Genomic DNA, 12,105 nt, shown 5'->3' with positions numbered 1-12,105 from the left:
GAAATGCCCTGTGGTTACCTCTGCTGTCTCGCTGCGTGTCTGCATTCAGCGCTGTGACAGTGTCAGTCGCGGCTGGATGTAAGCAGCGCAGGACGTGGATTACGTCAGAGCTTTGTTTCGGGAGGGGTTAATAAACGGGTGAACGAGGCTTTTTTGTGTTTTATTTAAAATGAAGGATTTTTCGGTGTGTGTGTTTTTTCACTTTCCTTACGGGTTGATCATGTCAGCTGTCACATAGACGCTGCCGTGATCAAGCCGGACGCCCCCTGACGAAGGTACACTCCGAAATGCGCATCGGGCGCATTCCCTCCGCAAACCGCATATTCTAGGTAATGTTACATTCATATAATGGTTGGTCCGGTTAGTGTTTGAGTGTCCCACATTGTGGATTTCTTCACCGTATGTTTCTATTATACTGTGCTGATATGGTGGTAGTCGCCAGCCAGTAGTATGTGTGGTGTGTCAGTGCTGCCGCTCTCATTGTTTTGCGGTTTTCATTTACACTGACACCTATACATGCGGTGGTCTTGGTGGTTGTCATTGCTGCTGCGTGAGAAGCACACATTGGCCGCAGTGTGTAAGTATATATACATATATTTGGATTTATTGCCTTTACTATATTGTATATTGCGGCCTGTGTGTGTCTTTTCGCTGCAGCATTGTCCATCAATACGTTTATATGCATGTCTATGTGTTTCTTTCATTTATCTATGCTATGTGAAACACACATGGACCTCAGTGTGGGAGTAATGTGTGTATGTGCGGACGCATGTTCACATATTTTTCTGTGAGGTGTGTCCGTGCTGCTGCTTTTGCCACTGTTAGTATTATACACATTGACCTTAGTGTGAGAGTATTTCTATGTGCATGAATAACTTATCTACTCTCGCACTAATTATATGTAGGGTCTGTGTGCTGTGGTTTCCGCAGCAGAGCTGACTTTTAGTGTCTGTGGTGTTTTTCACTGCCGCCGTGTGAAACACACACTGGCCGCAGTATGAGAGAGTGTATATGTGTGTATACGGTTCTCTGCACTGGATTTTTTGCTTCTCCACGTGCTGCGGCCTCTGTGTCTTTTTTCTGCGGTGTTGACCCTCACTATTAGTATGACATGGATTATGCAATGATCAAAGAAACCTTTCCACATTGAGAAGTTAGGTACCACACTTTTTTGCCTTCTCTTATATATATACACCTCTTTATTGTGTAGTATATTTTATATCGAGAATTGCCTTGATATACCATCTTGGTGTGGTTTTCTTCTCTACTTGTGGGACACTTGCCCTTCTTGGATGCGACCTTATATCACTAATCTAGTATAATTGGCACATTATGACCAATACCTACACTGGTTGCTGTGATGTATACCGTTCTTTCCTTCCCATCACCTTTCCGCATGTTCCGAAATTTCAATATGAATATTAATAAAAAATGTTGAACCGTTTATCGCCTTTTTCGTTTTTCTTGGTTTGTTCCCTTTAGCGATTTGGTTCATATATTATAGTTCTTTCTGAGCCATATATGATGAAGATGTATGTATATGTGTATTGCTATATATAATTTGTACGATATGCAGATGTTTATGCAATTATCTACTCATGATCAAGCCTGGACTTAGTGGCGGCGATCCGCCATTAACTCCTTATTACCTGGATCGCCACCGCATCACGGCATCTAGAAGAGCCGGGGACACTCCGGTACTGTCGCATAATGCATGCGACAGTCCCAGGGCAGCTGCGGCTGATATTCTCGGCTACGGGAGGTGGGAGGGAGGCAGGGGACATTAACCCTGCCCCTCGCCCTCCCCAGCCTGAGAATACCGGGCCGCCGCTGTGTGTTTACCTCGGCTGGAAGGTAAAAATACAGCGGAGCCCACGTGTTTTTTTTTCTATATTTCCGTTTGCTTTCTATGTGTATTCTATATGTCTGTGTCTGTGATGTGTGTGTTTACTCTCTGCTCCGCTTCCTCTTCCTGTCATAATGACATCACTTCCCTGCAAACCGCAGGCAGCGATGTACATTACCGCAGGTAAACCGCGAAATACCGCAGGGAATAACGCAGGAAAACGCAATGAACCGCACAGAATTTGCTGCCTGCATTATTCCCTGCGGGATTTCACGATTACATTGCAGTCAAAGAATTGACATGCAATTGTTTTTGCTGCAGCTGTCAAAATCCGCCTAGTGTGCACAGCATTTTTTTTTCCCATAGGTTTTGCTGGTGATTCACTGTAGAGATGTTATGAACATTTTCTGCAGCGAAACATGCAGCAAAATCGCAGGAAATCCGCGGCAAAAACCGGCAAGTTCGCACAGGGCCTTATACTCGCTCTCCGGGAGTTTTCACCTTTCTTCAGCTTCGCACCGATGTCACGGTGCCATCTTGTGACCGTAACTTGTAACTGGCCGGAATTCAAATGGTATGTCACAAGCTCTCAACACATATCTGGGATGCTAATGATCCATAAATGTACGGACAGCCTGTAAAAACCTGATACGTTTCTCTGCTGTCCGTAGCATCCAGCATAAATATAAAAAAATAAAAAAAAAAAAGCACAGTCCACGATTCTCTTACTTTTTCCATGATTTGTATTGTGCATGCGCTAAAGAGGCAGTTTGTCGGTTTGTGTTTGTTCAGTATAGTGCTGTGTATACACTACATGTAGCCAGCAGGCTCTATATTATATATACAGCCAGCAGCCTCCTGTATCCCCTATATTATATATACAGCCAGCAGCCTCCTGTATCCCCTATATTATATATACAGCCAGCAGCCTCCTGTATCCTCTATTTTATATAAACAGCCAGCAGCTTCCTGTATCTCCTATATTATATTTACAGCCAGCAGCCTCCTTTATCTCCTATTATAAACAGCCAGCAGCTTCCTGTATCTCCTATATTATATATACAGCCAGCAGGCTCCTGTTTACAAGGACAGAATTAGTAAATGCAATTTGCATTGAGAGTGGCATTTTTTATTTGTCATAAAAGACTTTTGGCGTGGGGAGTGGACATTTAAATAGTGAAATATTTTGATCTTTTTTCCTTTGTAACTGAGGCTGGTACATTAGCCCCAGTTACAAGGGAAATGCAGCCTCCTGGCTGCACATAAGAGCCGTCTTGGTCTCTTATGAGACAGCAACTACTGCTCCCTCACCACGATCTTTTCAACTAGGTCTATGAAGGAGGAGGTGGAGGCGCAATCAGCGCTGTGCACACAAAGCTTCTTTAGTAATGTGTATACAGCAATGGAGAAGGCAAAGACAGTAATAAACCATCTGTCTCTCCTCTATGAGGACTCTGGCTGTCTGACAGCCGGCTCCCCACTCATGCAGTTATGCAAGTATGTGTAGCTGCGCGCCTATGCAGTGTCATTATGGATCATCACTGCAAAGTAGGAGCTGGAATGCCCAATGTGTAACGTCTATGGGTGTCTGGGAGTGGTTACACGAGGTCATATTCTAAGGATACATTTCTTACGGTATGTGACAACTATCCTGGATGCAGCAGGTCCTGACCTGTGGGGCCGCGAGTCTCCTCCGCAGGAGAATGCAGGAGACTGCAGCTGCTTGTACTCACAATCAGGGTTCAGTGCGCTGCGGTCTCTCGCTTGTGTTCTCCCTACGGAGGACGCATGTGAATCCGCAGTAAACAACTGACATGCTGCAGTCCGGAAAGACGCACCGCAGGTCAGTGTTTGCTGTGGAAAAAACAAGCACAGTGGGCACGGGATTTCTAGAAATCCTGTCCTCTATGCTTGTACTGTACAAAACACGCTACATCCAAAACGCTGCAAACACTGATCGTGGGCACGCACCCTTACAATTAGAAGATGTAGATTTAGCCCAAGTGACTGCAGCCTATGAAATTTACATTCACATTTGGCCCACTTCACTTCATTTTCAGAACTCACAAATGTATGATATCCTGTAAAAAGTGTTGTGAGAGTGATGAATGTGCCAAAAAAAAACACACACAAATTATATATATATATATATATATATATATATATATATATATATATATATATATATATATATATATATATATATATATATACATATACATATACATATACATATACATATACACACACACACACACACACACACACATCAGTAATACACCTGAAAACAACTAGAAAGGAATAGCCACATGTACACGTTTTTGCTTTTACACACCTGGTTTCAATCTCTCCTTATGGCGTCACTGCTCTATAGATGACGGCTCGATGTCACATCCTCACAATAAGAGTTGTCATACACATCACTAGATATGGCAAGTGCACAACATCATAACTTCCCCCAGCCCCGACTGCATAGAAATGGCAGACATCATGGTGGGCGAGACCCGATTTTACCCTCTGGGCACGCTCTCCCAATAACTGCGTACGCTGATCCTGTGTGTTTTGGTAATATTTATATTATTTATATTACCAGCTCTGGATGAAGTGTGGTCTAAATATATGATATTAAAAATGATAAAAAAAAAAATACAGAAGCGAGAATAGTATATTTTTTCTGGAATAAAATGCAAAGTGAAGGAACAGAAGTGAGATTTTCTAAAATCAATATTTGCCTTGACCGGCCTTTGCATTCAAAGTGGCATCAGATCTTTACGTAGATGTGCACAAAGTCAGGGATTTTGTAGGATTATGATGGTGTGTGAGTAATGAATTACACCAGACAGGCGATGATCATTTTCATATGTACATTGAAGCTTCATCTTTTGAGGTGTTTATGTACTTACTCGCCGTCTTGTTCAGGTCTTCGGCAAACACAGTGGAATTTGCCCCCAAAATCAATGTACAGGTCATTGTCCACAACTTGGAAGATTGTCCCGGCCACCACCTTATCCTTCGCCGGTCCCAGCTGCGTAAGTGGGGAATGTCGGAGTAAACTGGCAAAACTCTCTTTGCCATTGGCAGCTACCTGGAAAAACATAAAATAAGGTATAAAAAAGGTGATACACAGCCATGTACAGTTATGTAAAGAAAACTAGCCACAAAGAAATAAAATAATTTTTATGGGTAATACAAGTGATAAATGGTAAATTAGTAAATATTAAACCAGGGTTGCACTGGTCTCAGAATAAAAGACACCAGCCATCTACACTCCTACTACATAGCAGAAGAGCAAAACACCTACACATACTAAGCTAATGATAATACCGTAATAATGTAACGCGTAATCCAATGTGTAACATTATTAATGACATAATTAGACCTCTTACAGCCATGTAGAGTAAAAGAAGGGAATTTTGTTTACTTACCGTAAATTCCTTTTCTTCTAGCTCCAATTGGGAGACCCAGACAATTGGGTGTATAGCTACTGCCTCCGGAGGCCGCACAAAGTACTACACTTAAAAGTGTAAGGCCCCTCCCCTTCTGGCTATACACCCCCCCGTGGGAGCACGGGTCCCTCAGTTTTAGTGCAAAAGCAAGAAGGAGGAAAGCCAATAACTGTTTCAAAAACAAATTCAATCCGATAAACAATATCGGAGAACGTAACTTATCAACATGAACAACATGTGCACCCGAAAAACAAATACCCTAAGAAAAAACAGGGCGGGTGCTGGGTCTCCCAATTGGAGCTAGAAGAAAAGGAATTTACGGTAAGTAAACAAAATTCCCTTCTTCTTTTTCGCTCCTAATTGGGAGACCCAGACAATTGGGACGTCCAAAAGCAGTCCCTGGGTGGGTAAAAGAATACCTCGTGATCGGGCTGTCAGGCAGCCCTTTCTTACAGGTGGGCCACCGCCGCCTGCAGGACTTGTCTACCTAGGCTGGCATCCGCCGAAGCGTAGGTATGCACCTGATAATGCTTGGTAAAAGTGTGCAGACTCGACCAGGTAGCCGCCTGGCACACCTGCTGAGCCGTAGCCTGATGCCGTAATGCCCAGGACGCACCCACGGCTCTGGTAGAATGGGCCTTCAGTCCAGAAGGAGTCGGAAGCCCAGCAGAACGGTAGGCGTGAAGAATTGGTTCCTTGATCCACCGCGCAAGGGTGGATTTGGAAGCTTGCGACCCTTTATGCTGACCAGCGACCAGGATAAAGAGTGCATCCGAACGGCGCAGAGGCGCCGTGCGGGAAATGTAGATCCTGAGTGCTCTCACCAGGTCCAACAGATGCAAACCCTTTTCAAATTGGTGAACTGGATGCGGACACAAAGATGGTAAAGTGATATCCTGATTGAGATGAAAGGAAGATACCACCTTGGGAAGAAACTCTGGAATTGGACGCAGTACTACCTTGTCTTGGTGAAACACCAGGAAGGGAGATTTGCAAGATAACGCCGCCAGCTCTGACACTCTCCGAAGAGACGTGACCGCCACCAGAAAAGCCACTTTCTGTGAAAGCCGAGAAAAGGAAATCTCCTTCATAGGCTCGAAAGGTGGCTTCTGGAGAGCAATTAGAACCTTGTTCAGATCCCAGGGTTCCAATGGCCGCTTGTAAGGGGGAATGATATGACAAACCCCTTGCAGGAACGTGCGTACCTTAGGAAGTCGCGCCAGGCGCTTCTGAAAGAATACGGATAGCGCAGAGACTTGTCCTTTAAGGGAGCTAAGCGACAAACCTTTTTCCAACCCAGACTGCAGGAAGGAAAGAAAAATAGGCAATGCAAATGGCCAGGGAGAAACTCCCTGAGCAGAGCACCAAGATAAGAATATCTTCCACGTTCTGTGGTAGATCTTGGCGGAGGATGGTTTCCTAGCCTGTCTCATGGTGGCAACAACATCATGAGATAAACCTGAGGTCCCTAGGATCCAGGACTCAATGGCCACACAGTCAGGTTCAGGGCCGCAGAATTCAGATGGAAAAACGGCCCTTGAGACAGCAAGTCTGGACGGCCTGGTAGCGTCCACGGTTGTCCTACCGTGAGATGCCACAGATCCGGGTACCACGACCTCCTTGGCCAGTCTGGAGCGACGATGAAGGGACCATTCCCCTGCGTCCATGCCCTGGCGACTGAGAAAGTCTGCTTCCCAGTTTTCCACGCCTGGGATGTGAACTGCGAATATGGTGGATGCTGTGTTTTCCACCCACGTCAGAATCCGCCGGACTTCTTGAAAGGCTTGCCGACTGCGTGTTCCCCCTTGGTGGTTGATGTACGCCACCGCTGTGGAATTGTCCGACTGAATCCGGATCTGCTTGCCCTCCAGCTACTGTTGGAAGGCTCGCAGAGCAAGATAGACTGCTCTGATTTCCAGAACATTGATCTGAAGGGTGGACTCTCTCTGAGTCCACGTACCCTGAGCCCTGTGGTGAAGAAACACTGCTCCCCACCCTGATAGGCTCGCATCTGTCGTGACCACCGCCCAGGATGGGGGTAGGAACGACTTTCCTTTTGACAATGAGGTGGGAAGAAGCCACCATCGGAGAGAGTCCTTGGCTGCCTGAGAGAGGGAGACATCCCTGTCGAGGGACGTCGACTTCCCGTCCCATTGGCGGAGAATGTCCCATTGTAGAGGGCGCAGATGAAACTGCGCGAAAGGGACTGCTTCCATTGCTGCCACCATCTTCCCTAGGAAATGCATGAGGCGCCTCAAGGAGTGGGACTGGTTCTGCAGGAGAGATTGCACCCCTGTCTGCAGAGAGCACTGCTTGTCCAGTGGAAGCTTCACTATCGCTGAGAGAGTATGAAACTCCATGCCAAGATATGTTAGTGATTGGGTCGGGGTTAGATTTGACTTTGAAAAGTTGATAATCCACCCGAAACTCTGGAGAGTCTTCAGTGCCACGTCCAGACTGTGTTGGCATGCCTCTTGAGAGGGTGCCTTTATAAGTAGATCGTCCAAATACGGGATCACGGAGTGACCCTGCGAGTGCAGGACAGCTACTACTGCTGCCATGACCTTGGTGAAGACCCGAGGGGCTGTTGCCAGCCCGAAAGGTAACGCTACGAACTGCAGGTGTTCGCTTTCTATAACGAAGCGTAGAAAACGCTGATGCTCTGGCGCAATCGGCACGTGAAGATAAGCATCTTTGATGTCTATTGATGCTAAGAAATCTCCTTGAGACATTGAGGCTATGACGGAGCGTAGAGATTCCATCCGGAACCTCCTGGTTTTTACGTGTTTGTTGAGCAACTTTAGATCCAGGACGGGCCGAAAGGACCCGTCCTTCTTTGGCATCACAAACAGATTGGAGTAAAAACCGTGACCTTGTTCCTGAAGAGGAACGGAAGTCACCACTCCTTCCGCCTTTAGAGCGGCCACCGCCTGCAGCAGAGCATCGGCTCGGTCGGGCGGTGGGGAAGTTCTGAAGAAACGAGTTGGAGGACGAGAGCTGAACTCTATCCTGTACCCGTGAGACAGAATGTCCCTCACCCAACGGTCTTTGACCTGTGACAGCCAAATGTCGCCAAAGCGGGAGAGCCTGCCACCGACCGAGGATGCGGAGAGAGGAGGCTGAAAGTCATGAGGAAGCCGTCTTGGTAACGGTTCTTCCTGCTGTCTTTTTTGGGCGTGACTGAGTCCGCCAAGAATCTGAGCCTCTCTGATCCTTTTGAGTCCTTTTGGACGAGGAGAATTGGGACCTGCCTGAGCCTCGAAAGGACCGAAAACCAGACTGACCCCTCCTTTGTTGGGGCTTGTTTTGTCTGTGTTGAGGTAAGGATGAGTCCTTACCCTTGGAGTGTTTAATGATTTCGTCCAAACGCTCCCCAAACAATCGGTCACGAGAAAAAGGCAAACTGGTTAAGCACTTCTTGGAAGCAGAATCTGCCTTCCATTCTCTCAACCACAGGGCTCTGCGCAAAACCACGGAGTTGGCTGACGCCACCGCCGTACGGCTCGTAGAGTCCAGGACAGCATTAATCGCGCAAGACGCGAATGCAGACATTTGAGAGGTCAATGGTGCCACCTGCGGGGCAGATGTACGTGTGACCGAGTCGACTTGTATAAGCCCAGCTAAAATGGCTTGGAGTGCCCATACGGCTGCAAAAGCTGGCGCCAACGACGCTCCAATAGCTGCATAGATGGATTTCAGCCAGAGCTCCATCTGCCTGTCAGTGGCATCTTTAAGTGCCGCTCCATCTTCTACTGCAACTAAAGATCTAGCTGCAAGCCTGGAGATTGGAGGGTCCACCTTGGGACACTGGGTCCAACCCTTGACCACGTCAGGGGGAAAAGGATAGCGTGTATCTTTAAGCCGTTTAGAAAACCGCTTCTCAGGATAAGCATGGTGTTTCTGGATTGCATCTCTAAAGTCAGAGTGGTCCAGAAAAGTGCTTAATTTACGCTTGGGATATCTGAAATGGAATTTCTCCTGCTGTGAAGCTGCCTCCTCCGCAGGAGGAGCTGGCGGGGAAATATCTAACATCCTATTGATGGACGCTATAAGATCATTCACTATGGCGTCACCATCCGGTGTATCCAGATTGAGAGCGGTCCCAGGATCAGAATCTTGATCAGTTACATCCGCCTCATCACCCATAGATTCGTCCCGCTGGGATCCTGACCAGTGAGACGAAGTTGAGGGCCCCTCATAACGAGCCCGCTTAGGTTGTCTGGGACTGTTGTCTGAGTCAGAATCGTCACCCTGGGGTGTATGTGACACCCCCGGAGCTTGGAAGTGTTCCAGCTGAGGGGGACCAGGGAGCAATGATGCCACAGTGTCCATGGTCTGAGTTACTGGTCTAGACTGCAATGTTTCAAGAATCTTTGACATGGTCATAGACAATCTGTCAGCAAAAGCTGCAAACTCCGTTCCTGTCACCTGGACAGCATTCACAGGTGGTACACTCTGGGTCACGTCCAGCAGAGGCCCCGGCTGTGCAAGTTGCACAGGGGCCGAGCACTGCACACAATGGGGGTCAGTGGAACCTGCTGGTAGAGCAGCCCCACATGCGGTACAGGCAGCATATAATGTCTGTGCCTTGGCACCCTTGCGTTTTGCGGACGACATGCTGTTGCCTCCTTGTAATCTAGGAGGGTATATAGCCGAGAATCACCAGCGACCGTACAGTACAAAGTATTTGCAAACACAAAATACTCAGTATACAAACGGCACAAGTGGGGGTGAGCCCTTGAGGGCTGCTTACCGCCCGCTGAACAGCGGGTATGAGGCCGTAGAATCCCGTGTCTGGGTCTCCCAGTCTCCCCTCTGCAGCTCAGCGTGCAGGCAGGAATGGCTGCCGGCGTTCTGTGAAGAGGGGCGGACCGTGGGCGTGCCACAAACAAAGTGCGGGAAACTGCGTCCTACTGTGCCTGGTGTGAGGGCTGGAGTATGTAAAAAAGACTCCAGCCCTCAGCTCTGATGCTCTGTACAGCGTCCCGCCCTCCTCCTGACTGGCAGGTGCGGAGGCGGGAACGAACGAACTAGGCCGCAAAAGCCGGGGACTGTAGTAATAAGCGCGGCCGTGATATATGCACGGTCAGCGCGAAAGTCCCCGGCGCACCACAAGTCCCAGCCGCGTCGCAGTCCCAGCGGCCGGCGCGACCGTTCTCCCTGAGTCTACCCACTCAGCTAAGCTGAAGTGAGGAAATGGCACAAGCGCAGCAGCGCTGTTGTCCCCGGCGCACTAACACACCCAGCAATGCTGCGGTGTGCGCGCGTATGCACGGGGACACAGAGTACCTTGACGGAGCAGGGCCATATCCCTGACGATACTCAGCTCCATATCCAGCGGCTTCTCCAGGGGCTGCGGATGGAGCACGGTCTCAGTGCCTGGAGACCGGTAAAATCCCACTTCGCCCAGAGCCCTAATGGGGATGGGGAAGGAATCAGCATGTGGGCTCCAGCCTCCGTACCCGCAATGGGTACCTCAACCTTAACAAGCACCACCGACAGAAAGTGGGGTGAGAAGGGAGCATGCTGGGGGCCCTGTATGGGCCCTCTTTTCTTCCATCCGACATAGTCAGCAGCTGCTGCTGACTAAATAGTGGAGCTATGCGTGCGTGTCTGACCTCCTTCGCACAAAGCAAAAACTGAGGGACCCGTGCTCCCACGGGGGGGTGTATAGCCAGAAGGGGAGGGGCCTTACACTTTTAAGTGTAGTACTTTGTGCGGCCTCCGGAGGCAGTAGCTATACACCCAATTGTCTGGGTCTCCCAATTAGGAGCGAAAAAGAAATAATGTTATCATATAGTAATGTATGTATATCATGAATAACTCTGGTGTGACATATCCTGAATTTTCAGCAGTTTTCTGAATAGTTTCACTTTCAGTTCTCCCTGCTGATTTCTGATCACACAATCTAGTGCACATAACCTGTAATATTATATTTTTCAAGAAAGACATCCAGGCCTCTCTTAAATTTTAGTAGTGAATCAACCATTACTACATTATTTGGCAGAGAGTTCCATGGTCTTAGGGGTACTTTGCACGCTGCGACATCGCTATGATAGCGATGCCAAGCGCGATAGTTCCCGCCCCCGTCGTACGTGCGATATCTTGTGATAGCTGCCGTAGCGAACATTATCGCTACAGCAGCTTCACACGCACTTACCTGCCCTGCGACGTCGCTCTGGCCGGCGAACCGCCTCCTTCCTAAGGGGGCAGGTCGTGCGGCGTCACACGGCAGGCGGCCAAAAAAAGCGGAGCGGCGGAGATGAGCGGGACATAAACATCCCGCCCATCTCCTTCCTCCCGCATAGCCGGTGGAGGCAGGTAAGGAGATGTTTCTCGCTCCTGTGGCTTCACACACAGCGATGTGTGCTCCCGCAGGAACGAGGAACAACATCGTATCTGTCGCTGCAGTGAAATTATGAAAATGACTGACACTACATCTATCACCGACTTACGATGGTTTTGCAATCGTTTATTGGCGCATCTAGGCTTTACACGTTGCGATGTTGTTACTGGCGCCGGATGCGCGTCACTTTCGATTTGACCCCGACGATATTGCAGTAGCGATGTCGCAGCGTGCAAAGTACCCCTGCTCTTACAGTAAAGAATCTGCGCCTGTGACTGTGGTTAAACCTTCTTTCCTCTAGAAATAGAGGATGCCGTCTTATCCCTATCGCAGGCCTAGGTGTAAAAAGATCATTAGAAACAGCTTTGTACTGTCTTCTGATATATTTGTACATTGTAATAAGATCACCCCTAAGCCTTCGTTTTCCCAAACTGAATAATCCCAAGTTTAATAACATTATTATTGCA

General features: G+C 48.1%; 1 protein-coding gene across 1 annotated transcript in view; it reads right to left on the bottom strand.

Moving 5' to 3' along the window:
- The window catches only part of TPD52 (tumor protein D52), a 275,297-nt gene that overhangs the window by 99,314 nt on the left and 163,878 nt on the right, over positions 1–12,105 (bottom strand). Inside the window, exon 6 of the mRNA XM_075353150.1 lies at positions 4,750–4,931. Coding sequence (XP_075209265.1) covers positions 4,750–4,931 — 182 coding nt within the window. The remainder of the gene's footprint in view (positions 1–4,749; positions 4,932–12,105) is intronic.

Source organism: Anomaloglossus baeobatrachus, chromosome 6 (genome assembly GCF_048569485.1).
Source record: "Anomaloglossus baeobatrachus isolate aAnoBae1 chromosome 6, aAnoBae1.hap1, whole genome shotgun sequence".
Taxonomy (NCBI): domain Eukaryota; kingdom Metazoa; phylum Chordata; class Amphibia; order Anura; family Aromobatidae; genus Anomaloglossus; species Anomaloglossus baeobatrachus.
Note: the sequence above shows the minus strand (reverse complement) of the source record. Positions and strands in the feature narration are given on the sequence as shown.